Source organism: Mobula hypostoma, chromosome 8, assembly GCF_963921235.1.
Source record: "Mobula hypostoma chromosome 8, sMobHyp1.1, whole genome shotgun sequence".
Classification (NCBI taxonomy): domain Eukaryota; kingdom Metazoa; phylum Chordata; class Chondrichthyes; order Myliobatiformes; family Myliobatidae; genus Mobula; species Mobula hypostoma.
Window position 1 is genome coordinate 48,539,237 of NC_086104.1, and position 22,153 is coordinate 48,561,389.

The 22,153-nt window shown below is 38.6% G+C and overlaps 1 protein-coding gene across 2 annotated transcripts in view; it reads right to left on the minus strand.

Moving 5' to 3' along the window:
* Positions 1–22,153, minus strand: part of rps6kc1 (ribosomal protein S6 kinase polypeptide 1) — a 176,498-nt gene that overhangs the window by 106,954 nt on the left and 47,391 nt on the right. For both annotated transcript variants that reach the window (XM_063055798.1, XM_063055797.1), the window contains exons 5-6: positions 18,295–18,388; positions 15,891–15,944 (exon numbers count right to left, since the gene is read on the minus strand). In XM_063055798.1, coding sequence (XP_062911868.1) covers positions 15,891–15,944; positions 18,295–18,388 — 148 coding nt within the window. The remainder of the gene's footprint in view (positions 1–15,890; positions 15,945–18,294; positions 18,389–22,153) is intronic.

Consider the following 22,153-nt stretch of genomic DNA (forward strand, 5'->3'; position numbering starts at 1 on the left):
ATCATAATGTGATAAACATCATTTTTAATTTAAACGTGACAAACTTAAGTATGAAATTAAGGACTTAAATAAATAAGAAGGAATTATGTAAATAAGAAACACAACTTGGCAAAAATAGGTGAGAAAATAGCTTTTAAAAAAAGAGGTTCAGGAGTTCAGAAATGTCCAGAATCAGGGGTTTAATATCCCAAGCATATGACTTGTAATTTGTTGTTTTGTGGCAGCAGTACATTGCAATACATTATAATGGAAAAACTATAAATTACAATAAGAAATATATATAGAAAATTAAATTAAACAAGCAGTGCAAAGAGAGCAAAAGCAAAGAAAAAAATATTGAGGTAACGGCCATGGGTTCATTGTCCATTCTGAAATCTGATGACAGAGGGAAAGAAGCTATTCCTGAAACATGGAGTGTCTCTCTTCAGGCTCCTGTACCTCCCCCACAATGGTAGCAATGAGAAGAGGGCATATCCTGGATGTTAAGGGTCATTAATGATGGATGCCACCTTTTTGAGGCATTGCCTTTTGAAGGTATCTTAAATGCTGGGAAGGCTAGTGACCATGATATAGCTGGCTGAGTTTACAACCCTCTGCAGCTTTTTCCGATCTTGTGCAGTGGCTTCTTCATACCAGACGGTGATACAGCCAGTTAGAATGCTCTGCATGAACCATCTGTAGGAAGCTGCAAGAGTCTATGATGACATACCAAAGCTCCTCAATCTTCTAATGAAAAACAGCCACTATTGTGCCTTCTTCGTAACTGCATTAATATGTTGGGCCCAGGATACATCTTGAGAGATATTGACACCTAGAAACTTGAAACTTCTCACCCTTTCCACTGCTGACATGTCAATGAGGATTTGTATGCGTTCCCTCAACCTCCCTTCTTGAAGTCCACAATTAATTACTTGGTCTTACTGACACTGAGTACAAGGTTGTTGTTGCAACACTACTTAACCAGATTATCTATCTCACTCCTATACGTCTCCTTGTCACCATCTGAAATTCTGCCAACAATAGTTACAGTACAGAAGTACAGTCTGCTGTTTAAAGAAATATTTCATAATATACATACCTTTGAGAAATAAATATGTCACAGGAGAAAAGTGATCCATCCATGGTAAATTCATATTAAATTGAAAGAAGAAATTCAAAGGTTGCTATTAAAGGCAGTCTCAAGGATTAGGAGAATATTTGAAATGGACTATGGAGAGCTAAAAAATTTAAAGTAATGTCAACTAACAAAAATATAGCAGAGCTATAGTATGTAAAGAGGAAGACAGCGACAAAAAAGCTGATACTGCAAAATCAATGATCCGGTATGATCTCATAAATTCCTGCTTCTGAGGAAATTCTCTCAAAGATACCTGCATCAGATTAATATTAATGAGTGAATGGCATGGTGTATTATTTGACCTGGCTTACTGCATTGAGAAACAGATGCAAATTTGATTCATTGCTTATGTTTTACATAGCCCTTCTACCCAAGTTCTTTTCATACCTTATGGCACATCCTTATGGCAGTTGAAACCCAAGGAACTTTATGATTTTGTCTCGAATGATTTCTGTAGTTTAGACCATGGTTTTGGTCCAGCATTCACTGCATTCATCATTGCTGGTGAAATTGACAAGACAAAGTCATGAAGCAAATTGGGTTTCAAGGTGATAAGTAGTGCAGATTATTGACTCACCAGCTAATCTAGAGCCTAGAGCAGAAGTCCATAGTGCCCTTGTGTAATACCACTGAAGCGGAATCTTGTAAATAAGAACACTAATTTGTGACCAAATGCAAAGAGACCTCCAATACAGGCAACAGAGCTACCCCTGAACAGTGAAATTAAAAAAGGGGTAAATAAGGAAATTGGAGAGATGTTAAACAAACATCTGGCATCGTCTTTATAGAGAAGAACCAGAAGATTACCAGTTAAAACAGGATAAAGGAAAATGAAGAACCTCAAATTATTAATATTAGAGTGAAAGTTCTTGGCAAGATCATGGTTTCAAGGATTAAACACCTCCTCTGGACCTGGGTTCTAAAAGTAGATGTACATTAGACACCATCTTCTAAAACATCCAAGATGTTGGAAAGATTCCAACAGTTTGAAAAAGAGCAAATGTTAAGAAAGGAAGAAAGAAACCAAGGAATGACTGGCATGTTTGCCTAACCTAAAAAAAATCAGGAAAATTCTGAAATCAATTGTTAATGAAAGTGATAACGAAGCACTTTGGAAAAACACCGCATTGTTATACAAGGTGAAAGCAAGTTAAGGGAAGGAAACTGTACATAACTAATTAATTGGAAATCCCTGAAGTTGTAACTTGAGGAAATAAAGAGGAACATGGATGTAAGTGTATTTGGATTTCCAAAATACAACCAATACAATATAACAAAAGATTATGGCACAAGGGCTGAAGAAATTGACAGTAACATATTATAAACGGAATTGACTTAAAAGACAGAAAACAAATATCCCAACTTCAAAAGCATTAAGTTCTAGCAAGCTGGCTACCTTACTACAAACTTGTTATTAAAACTACAAAATAAAGTTCACAAAGATTCTGCTATTAGGTATTTTTAAGATGGTGAAATTCAACATTCAACATCTGAGAGGGGATAAGTAGAGTACAGTCTTCAAGATGGCAAATTATATCTAGTTGAGTGGTGGACCTTTGCTTCCTATAATCTGTATTTGTCACTGAGAGGATCCAAGCTAAATGTACCCACAATGGCTGAGATACAAAGAGGAGAGAAAATAAATTGCGGAGTCTCAAAGTAACTGCACAGGGTAAATGAGTGGTACATGAAACAGTTTAGACTCAAGAGAGAGATGCAGCACAAACATCAGTACTATGGTCCACCAAGTGTGTGATAACCATCACTCCCAGTTCATATCACTCCTATATGATTTTTCAAATTCTCATATTCCTCCCAGATTCTATCACTCACCCAACACTAGGGAGCAAGTTACATTGGCCTTTACCACACAAATCTGCAGTTCTTTGGAATGTGGGTGGAAACCAGAGCACCTAGAGGAAAGCCACGTTGGTCAAAAGAAGAATGCACAAACTCCAAACAGATAGCATTGGAGGTCAGTGTTGAACTCAGGTCTCTGGCACCGTAAAGCAGCACCTCTCCTAGAGGTGTTGAGAAATATAATATCCACTTTAGTCAGAAGGAATACTGAAATGTTATTTGGGGAGGTATAGAGGTTTAGAAACAAATATAGTACATGGATAAAGAATGTAAAGAGAAAAGGAAATGGAAAACTGTGCTTCATTTCAAAGGGGATGAACTGCAAAGAGCAACTAAATCTTAGTGTAACTGTACAACATTAGTAAGACCAAGCAACAATGGTTAAAAAAAAGGCCTGTGTAAAATGGTATTATTTTTAACTGAGTTTGTCTTCTTTCCATTTGTAGTTACTGATGATGAGGATGTAGTTACATTGTCCTGAATATAAAAGTTCCACTGATTTCTATGCTCTGAGAATGTTACTGAATGATAAGATTACCGTAAATTTAGTCATTAAATTAACACATTTGATTTCTGAGCCAATGCAACAAATTTTTTTTTGCTTATTTTTTTAATTCTCCACTTCATCCAACAACATTCAGCATGCCTCAGTTTCATATGTTGGTTACGTTCAAGAAATACTGCTGGAAGCAGAGCACTGATCCAAGTTTCACAGTGAAAATCAAACTTGGGTTTGTAACTGTTAATCGTCCCTATTTTTATGCCCCCAAGTTTGCACCCCTAAGTTCATAAATAATGAACCTGCTTGGCAGCTTTTAATTGTGCTCTAATGCTGCACTCAGGGGTTCAGTGTCAGAGTGCAAGATTGGTCAATTTCTCATCGTTCTTCCAAAAGAAACTGCCTGAAAATCTCAGAGACTGGCTTCATTAGCTTGACTGAAGAGTGCTATTAAAAGAATAGTATATTTTAATCAATTTTAAATATCAAGATTAACTGGGTTTCTAATTATTTTAGGTTGTTCTTAAATATTATTGATAATACTAATTTTTTTTGAAGTTCTTTAAACATTTCTGATCTTAAATGCACTTGTGCATATACTTTTCAAAATTGCAAGGTTGAGAAAATAGTAAAGCAGGCGGGATTTGGAAATTTATAAATGGAGGTAAAAAGTATAAAAACAGGGATGTCCACTAATGACATATTGCATCCAGTTCTAGTTATCTTACTGTAGGTAGTATTGAATAGAGTGCAGTAAAGATCAGAGTGATTTTAAAAATAAAGAATTTGATTGCAAGGTTGGACTGAAAAAACTAGGGCTATTCTGCCTGCACCAACGAAGGCTAAGAGAAGATTGGATACAGGTACAGACAGTTATGACAGACTTCGGTGAAGTGAATAGAAGGAAGCTCCCATCATCAGTAGGTCCAAGACAAGAGGGTGGAGATTAATTGACTGATTGATTTAGTGATACAGCGCAGAACAGACCTGAGCCACGCTGCACCAGCGACCCCTGCAAACACCGATTAACCCTAACCTAATCACGGGACAACTTACACCCACCCGTTAACCTGCCTGTTACATCTTTGGATTGTGGGAGGAAACCAGAGCACATGGAGAAAACTCATGCATTCCACAGGGAAGACATACAGAGACTCCTTACAGACAGTGGACTCTGAACTCTGTAATAGTGTTGTGCTAAATGCTACATTGCTGTGGCACCTATCAAAAGCTATAAGGGGCATGAATGCAAGTTGTTTGATTTGCCTGCAGGGGTGGAAGATACAGAATGAATTATGACTTTCAGAAAAGAACTAAAGAAGAGGTACTTGAGAGAGAATAATTGGTAAGACTATGGGAAAATAGCAGGGAAATGAGACTGATAGGAATATTCTATCAGATACTGTTATAAAGGGCTGAAGAGCCTCCTTCTATACCGTGACAAATCCGTGGATCAAACATAATCCCTGTAAATCTTTACTGCCTGATTAACTCATTCAATGATATTCTACACTGTTCACAGGAGTAGTTTAATTGCTTCATTAAATTCAAACTCCCTTCACATAGAGTAAATGTACTTTGAAAATTAAGTGATTACTGAATCACATTACAAACATCACAGATTTGACACATGGCTCCAAAGAGTCATAGACCAGCATGATGTTACTGCTGCTGACTGTAAATAATGCACTGATCATTTTAAAAAATTGACAAACAGAAAATTACCATTTATAGATGCTGTGTTACTCACCATAATGAATGAATATAGTGTCAGGGTGAAGATTTTGTTGCAGATTTGTAAATCTAAGGTTTACAATTGATTGGGAAGAGGTACACTATACCTCTTCCTATCTTGTTACTTGTAAAAACGCCATCCCCTTCTCTCAATTCCTCTGTCTCTGCAGCATCTGCTTTCAGGATAAGGCTCTTCATTCTAGAACGAAAGCGATGTCCTTTTTCAAAGAAGGGGCTTCCCCTCCTCCACCATCAATGCAGCTCCCAACCACATCTCTTCTATTTCACACACATCTGCTCTGACCCCATCCTCCTGCGCCCCTACCAGGGATAGGGTTCCTCTTGTTCTCACCTACCATCTCACCAGCCTCCACATCCAGCAAGTAATTCTCCAAAACATACGCCATCTCCAATGGGATCCCACCACCAAGCACATCTTTCCCTCCCCTCCCACCCACTTTCTGCTTTCCGCAGGGATCGCTCCCTACGCGACTCCCTTCCCCACTGATCTCCCTCCTGCAAGCAGAACAAGTGCTACACCTGCCCCTACACCTCCTCCCTCACTACCATTCAGGGCCCCAAACAGTCCTTCCAGGTGAGGCAACACTTCACCTGTGAGTCTGTTGGGGTCACATACTGTGTCCGGTGCTCCCAGCGTGGCCTCCTGTATATCAGTGAGACCCGACATAGATTGGGAGACTGCTTCGCTGAGCACCTATGCTCCGGCTGCCAGAAAAAGCTGGATCTCCCAGTGGCCACCCATTTTAATTCACTACATATTCCCATTCCGATATGTCTATCCATGGCCTCCTCCACTGTCGCGATGAGGCCACACTCAGGTTAGAGGAACAATACTTGGGTAGCCTCCAACCTGATGGCACAAACATCGATTTCTTGAACTTCCGGTAATGACCCCTATCGTTCACCATCTCCCATCTCCCTTTCCCTCTCTCACCTTATCTCCTTGCCCGCCCACCGCCTCCCTCTAGTGCTCCTTCCCCCTTTTCTTTCATCCATGACCTTCTGTCTCTTTTACCAATCAACTACCCAGCTCTTTACTTCATCTCTCCCCCTTCAGGTTTCACCTATCACTTTGTGTTTCTCTCTCCCCTCCCCCTACCTTTTAAATCTACTCCTCAGCCTTTTTTCCTCAGTCCTGCCGAAGGGTTTTGGCCCAAAACGTCAACTGTACTTTTCTCTATAGATACTGCCTGGCCTGCTGAGTTCCTCCAGCATTTTGTGTGTGTTGCTTCTATTGGCTACAATGGAGCTCATATTAAAGAAATTCTGGTGAAGCATGTTTGGACATAACATGTGCCTCACCAATCACCAATATCCAATTTCAAACAAGAAAATATTCTATATTTGGTAATAAATCTAAATCTACCTAAGGTACCCTGTAAATTTGCCACAAATAAGTGTGATAAGTCATTATTCCGATGTGTTTTACATTAAAATTTTGAAAACAAATACTTTTAAACTTTAGAGTTAACTTAGTTTTGCAAAGGCACGGCCACCTGGCTCCTGTGCAACACCTACTTTCATACACTTATCCACTTATTTATGATAACTACAAAAAAGTTAGATGGCAGACAAGTTGTTTCATAGTAATTCAAAAAATTAATATCTAGAAACATAGTGGAAGCAATGTTTTGTAAAGTACCTTTCTAAAAGGAAACTAATTACGCCTGAAAATAAAAAACAACGGCATGGCTTTGGGTCTGATTGGATAGATCTACAGAGTGCCAGTGGGTGAAATGGTCACCCTCTATGCTATCAGATCCTTTCAAATTCTCTCCGGTTCAAAAAAAATTAATGAGAAACAATATCTTTGTTGCGCTGAAGCTGATGGCCTATTGATCTAATTAAGCCAAGTAATTTGCTTTCTAAAAGTATAGGCAATAATACTTCCTACTCGGGCCATTACAGTCCTGCGTTTCAAAGTTTACTTCTTGTCTAAATTCCTTACACTATAAACTTCAGAGGGAGTTAAGGCCAATAGGAAATCCACTAAAAGCAAGGAAAGGAAACAGAAATGATGGCAGAATTCAGAATTGACCTGTTACCCTTAAATACAAGCAGAAAGCTTTTGAAGACAAGATTATGTTACTCTCTTGCTGTTTTCTGGCAAGACAAGCAAGGGGCACTAAAAAAGGGATCAGGATAGAGAAGGTGGAAACAATTGCACAAAAATGAGAATTAGAATGACAAAATAACACTATAATGTGAACAGAATTCACCTATATTGAGATAAGGACAGCCAGAAAATAATTTAAGATCAGTTCAAATTTATGCAGACTAATTGGCCATCAGTTACTCAAATCAAGCTCAGTCCATCAATATGGATACACGCTGCTTTCTCAATTAGATGGGGTGTAATTATGAGTCAAGGTCTCCTGCTCCATATGCTCAATGAAAGGAAATGAAGAAGATGCCCATGCAATAATCTCAAGCACACTGATGCAATAGAGAGCAGCAAAACATTCTTACATTTACTGGGAAACATTAATTTCTTTATGCATAGAGCATTAAGGGTTAAAATTGTTGAACTAATTCAATAGACAGGAAAGGAAGAATTTTAGAATTTACAACTGAATGGACACGTTTGAGGAGATAGGTGATTAATTTGATCCTGATGTACTTACTCTGCTGGTTAAAATAAATAAACACTACATTAGAAACAGTTCTGACACATCTGGAAGTGCCAGGTGCACACACCACTCAACTATTAGCAGAAAACAAAATGCCTAGACAAGGTGACTTTAAAGATAATTTGCATTCCTAATATGGTATGAGCACAGCATTTCTCTCCAATGAACAATTCCTGAACCAACAAGTATTTGTCTCGTCTTAGAAGCTCCCGTCCTTGACTATATTGTACATTCACATTCCAACCCCCTCTGAAACAGAATCATGCCAATCTTAACTGAAGGGCATGTAAAAAAAAATCTGACTGCACCGTCTGAGAAATTACGATCATATTAAGTTCTTCTTAAATTGCTAGTAACAGTTTATCACTAATCAAAACAGCACCCCATAATGCATGGTAAAACCCTACATAAATGTTCCACTGCATGCTTTTCACAATGAACATTCAATGTCTTCATTAGAATATGCAAGAGTAGTCCATATGGCCCTCAGCCCTGCTCCACCCTTCACTTATAGTTGCCCCCTTTCCTGTCCTGAACCCATAGCCTTCAAATCTGTCTCTGGAGATGCAAAAGAGTGTAAATGTGGAATCAGGAGAAACAAACAAGATGCTGAAGGAATGCAGCAGATCAGGCAGCACCTGTGGAGTGAAATGGACAGTCGAGATCCTTCATCTGAACGGATCAATCAATCTGTCTTGAATAGAATCAACAACTGAGCCTCCACTGCCCCCCTGGACAACGAATTCCGAAGATTCACTACCCACTGGAAGAAAAAGTTCCTCCTCGATTCAGTCAAAGTGCATGGAACCGTACAGCTCAGCCCAAAATCTCTGTGCAGAGCACAATGCTTTAATGGTCCTCTTACATCGAGATTGTTCTCCCTGTTTCTAGATACCTGGATCAGGGAAAAATTTTCATTCACGCCATAAAAGTCCCTTAAGAATTGCATATATTTCAAAAAGATTTTATTTTATTTATTTATTGAGATAGAGTGTGGAATCGGCCCTTATGGCCCTTCAAGCCATGCTGCCCAGTGACCCCCATTTTAACCCTAAACTAATCACAAGGCAATTTACAATGACCAATTAACCTATCAACCGGTAGATCTTTGGACTGTGGGAGGGAACAAGAGCACCCAGAGGAAATCCACACAGTCATGGAAAGAATGTACAAACTCCTTACAGCCAGTGGCAGGAATTGAACCTGGGCCGCTGGTAATGTAAAGTGTTGGGCTAACCACTATCTGATCATACCATGAGAACATTCCTTATTTTTTTAAACTCAGAGTATATTACCAAGTTATTCTCTCTGTTCAGAAGATAAAGAAGTCACCTCATGAATTTTTCTTGTGCATCTACATTGTACCCCCTCTATTTACAGCAGGGTCAGATTCCAGGTACAATCTCACCAAGGATTTGTATAAATAGAGAAAGATGTACTCTTGCACTAAAATCCATTTGCAATAAAGAGAAATACTCTATTTGCCTTCACAATTTATTGCACATTGTAACTTTCAGAGATTCACATACAACCACTTTTAATTTTTCACCTAAAGAACTCAACTTTTTTACCATAATAAAAATGACAACCAGTGCATTCATATATCAGCAGAGCTACCTCCTTCAAATTCCTTTGATGTCAGTCGTCAAGTCCTGGTGATGATTGCTTTTCAATTCCACCAGTTTCTCCAATTCCAACATTTTACTAATTCTAATTTCTTTGACCTCTTCATGCACTCTGAACATATACTTCTCTGCTTCTTCTGCAAAGTTTTCTGTGTTTTGCTTCTTGTTGATATTTTAAGTTTTTCTGAGATTTCTTCTTTTCCTAATATAATTTCTCCTTAGTATGTAAGAGATCCACATTATTATGATTTGGAGACACAGAGTAATGCAACAAGAAAATAAGCTTTTGGTCTACCTGTTCCATGACAACCAAGATGGTCATTTAAGCTAGTCCCATTTACAGTGTTTGGCCCAAATCTATCTAAACCTTTCCTGTCTATGTACCTCTTGAAATACCCTTTAACTGTTGTTATTGTACCTGATTGAACCACCTTCTCAGCCAACTCGTTTCAGATACACACCACTATCTTGTGAAGGAGTTGCCCTTCAAGATCAGTTAAATCGTTTGCTTCTCACGTTAAACCTATGCCTTCTAGTTTTTATTTCCCTTTCCCTGGGAAAACAACTCAATGCATTCACCTGGAAGGTTACTCATCAGTCTCGTACACTTCAAGGAATGATGTCCTAGCCCGCACAGTCTTTCCCCACAACTCAGGCTCTCAAATCCTACAATATTCTCATTTTTCTTCTTTGTACACTTTCCAGCTTAACAACATCTTTCTTCATTTAACAGAATAACCAAAACTGTCTACAATACTCCAGCTGCAGCCTCACCAAAGTCTTGTACAACTACAACGTAAATATCCCAGCTCCTCTCCTTCAAAAGTTATCATGTGTTACGTGTACCACTGTGCTTTACATCAAAGTTCTGAGAAAGGTTGTCTCATTTCTATAAACATCATGTGGTTACAGTCCCAATAAAAAGTATTCACCCCCCCCCCCCCGGAAGTTTTCATGTTTTACTGTTTTACAACATTGAATCACAGTCGATTTAATTTGGCTTAATTTTTTGACACTGATCAACAAGACTCTTTTGTGTCAAAGTGAAAACAGATCTCTACAAAGTGAGATTAATTAATTAATTATAGATATAAAACACAAAAGAATTTAAAGTATTAAAGGGTGAATATTAAAGTATATGAAACACCAAATAATCACTGGCGCAACCAATTGGTTTTAGAAGTCACATCATTAGTTAAATGGGGATCACTGTGTGCAGTCAAGGTGTTTCAAATGATTGTAGTAAAAATACACCTGTATCTGGAAGGTCCAACTGCTGGTGAGTCAGTATCCTGGCAAAAACTACAACATGAAGACAAAAGAACACTCCAAGCAACTCCATGAAAAGGTTATTGAAAAACACAAGTCAGGAGATGGATACAAGAAAATGTTCAAGTCACAGAATATCCCTTGGAGTACAGTTAAGTCAATCATCAAGAAACGGAAAGAATATGGCACTGCTGTAAATCTGCCTAGAGCAGGCCATCATCAAAAACTGAGTGCCGTGCAAGAAGGGGACTAGAGAGGGAGGCCATCAAGAGACCTATGAGAACTCTGGAGGAGCTACAAGCTTCAGTGTCTGAGATGGGAGAGATCGTGCATACAACTGTTGCCCGGGTGCTTCACCAGTTGCAGCCTTATGGGAGAGTGGCAAAGAGAAAGCCACTGTGGAAAAAACTCTCATGAAATCTCGGCTAGAGTTTGCCAGAAGGAGACTCTGAAGTCAGCTGAAAGAAGGTTCTATGGTCTGATGAGACCAAAATTGAGCTTTTTGCCCATCAGACCGGTGGAAACCAAACATCATCATCATCATCAAAAACATACCATCCCTACCATGAAGCATGGAGGTGACTGCATCATGCTGTCGGGATGCTTCACTGCAGCAGGCCATGAAAGGTTTGTGAAGGTAGAGGGTAAAATTAATCCAGCAAACTGCAGCGAAATCCTGGAAGAATACCTGATGCAGTCTGCAAGAGAACTATGACTTGGGAGATTTGTTTTCCAGCAAGACAATGATCCAAAACATAAAGCCAAGGCTATGGAATGGCTTAAAAAAACAACTAAGTTAATGTCCTGGAGTGGCCAAGTCAGAGTCCAGACCGCAATCCAAATGAGAATTTGCGGCTGGACTTGAAAAGGCCTATTCACTCACAATCCCCACGCAATCTGACAGAGCTTGAGCAGTTTTGTAATGAAGAATGGGGAAAAACTGCAGTGTCTGGATGTGCAAAGTTGATAGAGACCCATCCACACAGACTCAAGGCTGTAATCAAGGCTGCCAAAGGTGCATCTACTAAATACTGACTTGAAGGGGGTGAGTAATTATGCAAGCAATTATTTTCTGTTTGATATTTGTAATATATTTAGACCAATTTGTAGAAATTTGTTTTCACTTTGACATGAAACAGTTTTTTTTCCTGTTGATCAGTGTCAAAAAGCCAAACTAAATCCACTGTGATTCAATGTTGAAAAACAATAAAACATGAAAATTTCTGGGGGGGGGGGGGAGGGAAATACTTTTTATATGCACTTTATGTGTGTTACATCCATGTATATAGTTAAATGACAATAAATGTGACTTGACACTCATTACCCTGACTGATGACAGCCAACATGCCAAGCATATTCTTCCCCACCTGATCTATGTGGGACAGCATGAAATGTATGACCACACTCTTCCCTACCCTCTATTCCAAATGCCACTTCTCTGCCCACTCTCCGAATCTGTCTAGATCCTTTTGCAACCTCCCTGCTTTCTCAACATAACCTGCCCCTCCACCTATCTTTGTATTGTCCACAGATCAGACCAAAATAAAAATCAATCACATCAATCAGATCATTAACATATAACCTGAAAAGTAGTGGATCTAATACTGCCCCACGAAGAACATCACTAGTCACCAGAAGCCAACCAGAGAAGGCCCCATTATTCCCATTCCTTGTCTTTTGCCTTTCAGCCAATCTTCAGTCCATGCTAGTATCTTTCCTATAATACCATGAGCTCTTTTACTCAGTAGCCTTGTGTGTAGCACCTTGTCAATGGACTCACCTTTGTCTATCCTGCCTGCTGTTTCCTCAAAGAATTCCAATAGATTTGTCAGACAGTATTTCCTCTTAAGGAAAGCATGCTGACTTCAGGTAGATTCTAACATCTTGCCAATCACTGAAGTCAGGCTAATAAGACTATAATTTCCTGTCTTTTGCCTCCCTCCATATTTAAAGAATGGAGTGACATTTGCAATTTTCCAGTCCTCTGGAACCATTCCAGAATCTAGAAATACTTTAAAGATCATTAGTAATTCATCCACAATCTCAACTACTTCTTTCAGAACTCTGGAGTATAGTCTTCCTAAATAAAAGAACAATGCTCTGTAAACAAGACTAGCCCTGGAAATCATACCTGTACAAGTCATTACCAATCACCTTAAGCACTATTATAGTTTTAAATTTTATTTTAGCACCAGATCAAACTATCTGCATGTCGAATAAAATTAAACCTTCGGCAAAGGAACAAATGAAAACATCCTCACTATTTACCATGACAACACTGTCTTTTAAAAGTTAAAAATTACCCAGAGATATTCTTGAAACATACATAGAACTTGTGCGAACAAGTAATATTTCACCACTGTTTTAACAGTTCAGTAACATAAATTTATTAATACACATAATTGTAATGTACTATAAAAGTCTTTATATGTAAAAAGAATTGAAAGATTCCTTGTCCTTTCAAATAATGGGTTGTTTTTCTCTGTTGTCCTATCTTTAACTAAATTACATTTTATGAATTCCAGATGGTTCTTTATTATGCTCATATAACAAAATTGATGACTTGGAGAAGCAATACAGCACCATTAACATTCACAGGGTGAATGATTATTGTGATGGACAGTTTACATGTTAAATGTACAATAATTAAGGTTTTGGTTCATCTCTGTTTGATAATACAATATAGCAATCAAAATGGGTATATCTTAAATTTTAATCATGATCATGTTAATTATGAGATAATGCCATTAACCAGCTAGGTGATCTGCAGATTGGTCCAAGTTAGCATAAAGGAACAATAAAATTTAAATAATGATTATGTTTCAGATTTGTCACATGGGTCAACATAATCCTAGCAAAAGGTCCACAGGAAACATTGTATGTTCCTTTACCCTTCAGCGTGGTGGGGAAAACAGGAATTAAAAGACTTAAAACCAAACACTTCTTGTTGATGCTGGAAATCTTAGTAAACATATTAGAAAGCAGCATGTGTAAAGAGAAACAAAAATAGTCCCTGTGATGAACAACCTCTGATGAAAGGTCACCGACAAGGAATGTTAATTCTGCAGATGATACCTGCCCTGCAAAGAATTTCTAACTTTTTTATTTGCAGATTTCAAATGATTAACCGTGTCCCCATCAACAACTGCTGACCATCAGAAAATGGTGAAACGTATTGCTATGTTTGCTTATACCCCTTACAAAAAGTTACCATGTCTCTAGTAATTATGCCTGCGAATCAAATTCATTCAGGAAACCAGTGAAATGCAAAGAAACAAATAATTCCATGATAAGCACCTTTAAAATATTTTTAATAATTTCACTAAAGCAAACAAGAATTTACTTCCTCCCCTTCATTCAAGCAAGCCTCTTCAGCACTGGTCTCCCAAAATTCAACTTCCTCTCACCATCACTTTTTCAGAATTCAAACCACACCTTGTTCCTTTGTTCTTCAAATTCCTGTTATTCCCCGAATCCAATGTATAGAGTCCCCAATGATAAACTCCCCAAAATGTTGCTCAACTCTGCCCAAAAAAAACATAAGCCTTCATAGTGCTTTGCCTATTTATTCAATAGAGTCTCCCTTCCTTTCATAGTCCACAGAACCCGCCACCACTACATTCTGGACTGCCTTTCCCAAACTTCTTCATCCTTATTATATTTCACTTCAGACACCCATCTCCTTAATTTCCCCTTCAGTCATCTCTCCACTCTCATACTCAGTGGCCAATTGTAACCCCCCATCATTCACCAATATTTCACGTCATTTTCTACATTTAAAGTATTTATATTCATGTGGTTGTACCCTTTCCTTTAAGAATAAGCATCTAAGGGAGTAGGGTTTTGCCTGTGTACTCAACCTACAAATAAATAAATTCTACTGTTACTACACCTGGACTATAATGCAAATGCAGAGATTACAGTCAAATCATGAACTGAAAAAGAACTTTGGCTTAAAGTGCAATTCTATAGGGAGGGAGAAATCAATAGCTCAACAGTTCAATTATTCCATTTAATATCAGAGAATGTATACAATATACAACCTGAAATTCTTGTTCTTCAGAGACATCCACAAAAACAGAAGATTGCTCCAAAGAATGAGTGACAGTAAAAATGTTAGAAACTTAATGACTCCCACACATAAGCAACGACCCTCCCCCGCCCCCATTTACTTCAGCAAAAAGCATCTGTACTCTCCACTCACCAAGCAAGCAATAGCAAAACCCATAAAGACCATGGTCTGCATTACAACAGAACCTAATCATTCACCCAACAATTCGACATACCACAATGTCTCTCTCTCTCCCTCTCTCTCTCTCTCTCCTCACCCCTCTCCTAGTGTTAAAGTCTGCTACATCACTTCCCCACCCCTCCCCCGAGTTCCCCAACTCAAGAATCAGCAACAAACTCTCCTCCATCAACAAGAGAAAGAGAAAGAGAGAGTGTGCACAATTCACTGGGAGCAGAGCCCCCCGGACGCTATTCCCGATATTCCATTTTCTCCTTGTGTTAAGTGTTCCCCATCTCTGGGTCATTCGATTTTAAAAATTCCAGCTGCCCTCCCATGAAGGTGTTCATTGTAAATAAGATAATGACTGTATTCTTAGAAAGTTTTCTATTATATGGTAACATATGTCATCTGGAAACACACTTTCTGCCACAGAAGGTTAGAAGGTCAAGCTGCAACCTGAACACAAAATCCACACTAACACTCCAGTGCCCTGCATCAATAGAGTTGCCTTTCTCAATGAAATAGCAAACCAAGGCCCCATCTGTCCTATCAGATGAATATAAAAGCGTTATTGGCTCATGAAGAGCGGGGAATTGATCCCTTGTGCTATCTTTTCTCTCTCAATCAGCATCCTTTATCTTGTCGCTATTGCATTTCAGATGGGAGTTGGCTCTGTACAAATTTGACATCGCAATTCTAACGTTGTAGGATTAACCATAGTTCAATGAACTATTGTACAAGTATAAGGTGCAAGGCATCTTAAGGCACTAGATAAGAGCAAACTTTTTCCGTTCTTGTTAAAGCAACACATTATACATTATAAAACAACAGCTGTCTTGTATCACGTGGCCTACTGATGTATGGCCACATTAAGATCAAAGAAAAACAATTTCTGACAACTTACCACCACACTCTGATTGACTGCTGAGCGTGACATCATCAAAGAAGTCTTTTTGGGCTAAAACAAATACAAAAAAAAAGGAAATGAAAATTTTAATACTGGTAGATGAAGCACTGTAATTTCTTCCAACTTTTTCTCTTCCTCGGCTTTGTTTTTGGGAAAAAAAGCTCTTTCTGACCACTTTCTCTAACTTGCAAGACGCAAGAAAACTGCCCATCGTGAAGTCTCTGCTGTTCCAAACCATTTCACAATCATTCACACCTGCAAACGACTGTCTCCCCAAATGGGAAGGAAAGCTTGGCAATGCAGGAGACCTTCCAGATTCTCCAAAATAATAAAGAAAACTCAACCACGTGATCAAGAGCAAAAAAATTGCATATAGAATCACATAATTCTTTTTTAAAGTCTCAAGAAGAGTGGAGTTCTGATGTTTTGCTGCCATGATCACAAAAACCTCTGCAATCCAGAAAACTGGAAGCCTCCAACCACCAACCTCCCTTCCCCCTGTCCCTACACCCGGGAAAAAAAAACATACTGGTAAGTATCAGATAAAAGCGATCGCAAGGAGAAAGAGCATCTTCAACTGAGGCTTTGTATTCTCCAAATGGACAAAGAAGCTCACACAACTTATTAATAAGTAGCTCTAAAGGAAGAGAATGATAAATAGAAAATCTTTATTCTAGTTTACTGATAGCTAAAACCTTTCAGATGCTCAACTCCCTCACAAGCAAAAAGTTTTTTTTTTAATTATTGGTCCTCAACATAAAATGAACATAAAGGAACCACATAAGAGATAACTCATCTGCCTTCTCCAGGGGCTGGCTGGAGTATTCTAACTATCATCTGGATGTGTATGGCTCCTTTAATGCATTAAACCATTGCAAATGACTACAGGATATTTATCAACTTTTAACACTGAGAATCGAAGGCCAGATCAACAAAAGTTCACTTTTTCAAGAACATCTTAAAAGGAGGGCAAAAGAGGCTGAAGGACACTTCAAAGGATGAGGTACAGCCACCTGCAGTGGAGCAAACAAAATCTGAAAAAAAATAGACCACAATTGGTTACAGTCCTGGCAGAGATTGCAGAGAAAGGAAGGGACAAGGTCAGTGGTTTTAAAACAACCGTAAAAATGTGAAAATAAAGACAGCACCATGAACCAAAGTAGATCAGCATGCAGGGTGATGATTGGTAAATGGAGTCATTGCAAGTTGGAATAGTACAGCAGTTTAAGATCACAGAAAGTGAAAGGCAAGATGTCAATCAGGAGAGCATTGGAAGAACCGGACTTAGCATAGTGGCATGGATGAGACACAGCACTAGAAAATGAGCTAAGACATGAAAAAAAAATCAACATTACCATATTAGAGGTTGAAGCAGGCGACGCTACGGATTCTGCCCATATGGATCAGAACTATTGCATGACCTAGCGTCTGGCTCTGCCTCAGTTAATGGCTAGGTAGAACAACGGATGAGTGACAGATTAAGGCAAATGTTTTGGGAATCCCAGCATTTAGTTGGAAGAAATTTCTACTCATCCAAGGCTGGTTGTTGAAAACCAGTACGACAAACTAGAAGTACTGAACAGGTCAGAAAAAGGTGAGCTGGCACCAGAATGGATGTGGAAACAGATGTTTATTCAGATATGTCACCAAGGGGCAACATGTAGATGAGAAATAGGAGGGAGCCAAAGGATAGATCCTCAAGATATTTGAAAGATAAAGTAGCAGGAAGAGAAACCATTGAAAGTGGTCCAGTAAGAGAGCTAGAGGATGGAGGTGTACTGAAAAGGGAAAGTACCAACCACATCAGAGGTTACAGACAGTTGAAAAGGCAGCACAGGATAACTTACCACATCTTAAATTGTATTGATTGTGGTTCATGACCTGTACAGTACTGTGTCGGTGCACTTTCCTCACTTCAGAATTTTAATGTCACCTTTCTGTTAAAATTAATAGTAAGTGTCTACTGTTGACAAATGTAAAAAAACATTCATCACAGTTTAATTCTGAATTATCGTCAGAAGTTAAAAACAGCATTATTCAGCACAGACCAGAGGAGTCACCTGATGTGATTTTTAAGTGGTCACATAAAGCTCAAGGTAGATTAGACCTGCTCTAGGTCAAAACAAGTGGGTGCTTCAGAAATGAGGGATGCAAACCAAGGCATCTTTTGAGCCCTACCTCCAATTTTAGTGCTAACATGGCAATGTACAACATCCAGTTCTAACAGGAATGGAGTGATTAAACCAATAGCCTTTAAAATGAAAGCATTTCAAGTTGCAGGAAATCTCAGGAGCACATCAAATTTAGGACAAGTGGAGAATTCTGTAAAAATAAACAAAACTGTGACTTCACCAAAAATTCAAAGTTTTAGTGTTCCAGCATTTGAGTTGTGTCTGCTTACCTTCAGTACTGCCATCTGATAAGCTATCATTCAGCGACTCTGATGACTGATCTACTGGACCAATGAGTTCCGATCCATCATAAACTTCGCCATCCTAAAAGAAAATTTGTAGATGTATTAAGGCCAAACAAGAATTCAAATTTCCCCCATGAGAACTTTTTTTTTAAAGTCTCCAAGAAGTTATTTTTTATATTTATTTACACAACCTGCACCCTGATCAGGATAGTGGGCTCACCTGAGCTAGTTGGAAGGCTAATGTGTATTCTGAATACTCCAATAAAAAAAAGGCTGCACATAGTCAAACTGCAGATAATCAAAGAACATTATAAATGAAATCTGCATGTTGAAGGATTTGACATGTCTGGATCCAAGAGTCACAGGTCTCAAAAATACAAAGTTGGGCATTGCAAACTAAGCTAAGGAAGAAAATTTCACCCAAAGTGTAATCATTCCCTACCAAGACAGCTGTGGATGTTAAATCACTGAGTACAGTAAAGACAGATTCACAAACTTTAAGATATTAATGGAAGCAAAAAATGTCAGATTATAGCAGGAAAGTGGTGTGCCTTATGGTGTATCAGGCAGCAACCTTGACGTTTCTTTGGCAATTTCTGTGTATTTTTTTTTACGAAGCCAAGTTGCTAGCTCGGTGCTCAACCCAGTACGATGGAAAGCATACAAGCAGCTGGCCGGATTCGAACGCGGGCCTCGCCTTGAAATCTGGTACGGATGCCACTACACCACCAGTCAGCTTAGCGCAGGGAAGTGGCACTAAGATAAAACATCAGCCACTATCTTACTGAAGCAAGCAGTAGAGAGACGGCCTAACTATATCCCTGGTGTCTTGGATTCATATATTCTCATTTGCTAAAGGTCCCTGTTTCATTACACAAATTTCCATGGCACAATTTAAGGATTTTCAGTGCAGACTTCTTCAAGTGCATTCAATACAACCAAAACCAACACTCAAGTACAAATCATTTTAATTTTTTAAGTAATTTAAAGCCTATTATGTATTTTGATCTGCATTAATAGTTATAACATCAGACAGTAAAAAAAAACAAATTATACCCAGCAGAGTTCTACAAATAACAAACTAGATGAAAACAAAATTGACAAGGTTTTCTTACTGTGATGGGGGTTTAAATTCGACTCGCAGGACAGCAACTAAAAGCCATCTCATTTTAGTTTTTTATTTTAAGAAGTCAAAAGATTTTTCCTCAGTTTAATTCATACCTCATATCCAACCACAAACCAGCCTACAGAAGAAGCTCCAATAACGCTGTGTGCCATTAACAACATCCCTTCAACACCTTGCCTTTGCAGACATTCTATGACAAAATATCATTAACACTTTAAATTACTGGAATTATCTTTAAATGTTTAATGATGTATGAATTTTCTAACTACTGGTACCTACAAAAGGGACACTCAAGAACATCTGGTAAGCAAACTTGTTCATTCTAAGTTTAAAGTTAAAAGTTCAAAGCCACAGTAGCATAGGGGTTAGCATGACGTCTGAGTTTAATCCCAACATCCTCGGTATATAGTCCCCATGGAATGTGTGGGTTTTCTCCAAGTGCTCTGGTTTCCACCCACAGTCCTTGCCAAGCTCTTTTCCTGCTGTTGCCATCAGAAAGAAAGTACAGAAGCCTCAGGACTCACATCACCAGATACAGGAACAGTTATTACCCACTCAACCTCAGGCTCTTGAACCAGAGAGGATAACTCACTCAACTTCACTCATCCCAACACCAAACTTTTCCCACAACCTATGGCCTCACTCTTTATCTCATATTCTCATTATTTATTGGTATTTTGTTATTATCATTTATTATTTTGTGTTTGCACAGTTTGAGATCCTTTGAGCATTGGTTGTTTATTATTTCTTTTTGCTCTCCTTTGCATTGATTAATGAGCAGGCTCTAAAGAACAACATAAGAAAACGACACCAAACCTTTGCGATCTGCAATAATTTTCCCAGTCACTTGGTGGCACCCAAGTATCTCCCACTAACTACAGCAAAAATGGGATCTTAGGCCAGTTCTTAAACTTCTTTGAATTATTTGTCAAAAACATCTTCTATCACAGAGGTAGCTTCATTACCAATGCACTACCAGTCCATCAATTGTTTTTCCTGAAATAGGTATTGACATTTCTTTTACCCTAATTCTCTGATTTCATCAGGCAAATCAGCCATCAGCCAGATTCACAAGCACCTTTCCAATTCATTTATTTTACATAAACTCCTGAAAAGCAACAAGAACATAAAATGTTAAATTATATTTTATACAATACTGACAACTTTCCCTAACATCAGTACAATGTGCAGTCCATAAAATATATTTCACTATTCCTTATTCTTAAATCAATTATTTTGCAAATGATAGACAAATTCACAACTCCCTGATACTACACAATAAATTTTAACAAGTAGATTGTTGCAATGACAAAGCCAAAACATCATCTCCACCTTTCTACTAGCATAGATTTAATTCAAGTCTTAGCACCTTTAGTTGTGAGCAAAATTACAGGATCAAGCCCAATTCCCAGGTACATTTTCCATGAATTCTTGTGCATGTTAATGGGTTATATAGGCAGGGGAGCAGGCTCCAAAGACATTTTCAGTCACTGATATTCCAATGAAAAACTCAAGTATGCTCAGCACTAAAATGAGTCCCTTTTCTCAGTGACGGTATTTATGATGCTGGTGATTGGAAGATCACAGATCATTTTCAACTTCATTGGTGGCAAAGGGGCAGGGAAGAGAAAAAGAAGGAAAAACAAAATATAATCAAAGCAATGATCAGGATTGTGGGGTTTCAGCAGTAGACTGAAGATCATTGTGTGGGGGAGATGGAGAGGTGAGCAACAGGACAGTGGCAAGTAATTGCTCAGTGGACACCTCCCTCCCTCCCTCCCCCCTTTTCCATTCCTCATTCTGGTTACCCTTTCACCTCTTCTCTTCACCTACTCATCACCTCCCCCTAGTTCCTCTCTTCCTCCTCTTTCTTTTCCATGATTTACAATCCTCTTCTATCAAGTTTCTTATTCAGCCCTTTACCTTTTCCAGCTATCACCTCCCTGTTTCTCAAGGACTCCTCATCTCATGTTCTAGATAGTTATTGCTTATTTATTTATTATTATTATTATTATTTCTTTTTGTATTTGCACTGTTGGCTTCAGCACTCTGGTTGAACACCTAAGTTGGGCAATCTTTCATTGATTCTGTTATGGTTGTTATTCTATAGATTTATTCACTATGCCCACATGAAAATGAATCTCAGGGTTGTATATGGTGCCATTTATTATTTGATAATAAATTTACTTTGAACTTTGATTATTCTCTTCCATGAATGCTGCTTGACTTGCTGAATTCCACCAGCATTCTGTGTGTGTTGCTCAAGATATCCAGCAACTACAGAATCTCTCACACTTAAGAAAATGTAATACTGGTTCTAAATCAGGATTGTGTTTGATTTTGGAAGGAATCTGCATCTGTTGTACGTTCCAAGTGCTTGCAAGTAGAGATTTTGAGCTTGGGAGTGCTTTCTTTTTCTCTTTATTTATTTAAAGGTACAGCACAGTAACAGGCCTTTATAGCCTACAAGCCAGCGCCACCCAATTACGTGCATGTGATCAATTAACCTACTAATCCATACTGGGAGATCCCACTTGTTCAGGAGGACAGAATGCTTGACGAAGTGGTCTCCCAATCTATGTCAGGTCTCACCGATGTACAGGAGGCCATGCCAGGAGCACCGGACACAGTAAATGACCCCAACAGACTCAGAGGGGAAAGTGTCGCCTCACCACTTCCCATTCCCATTCCGATATGTCCATCCATGGCCTCCTCCAC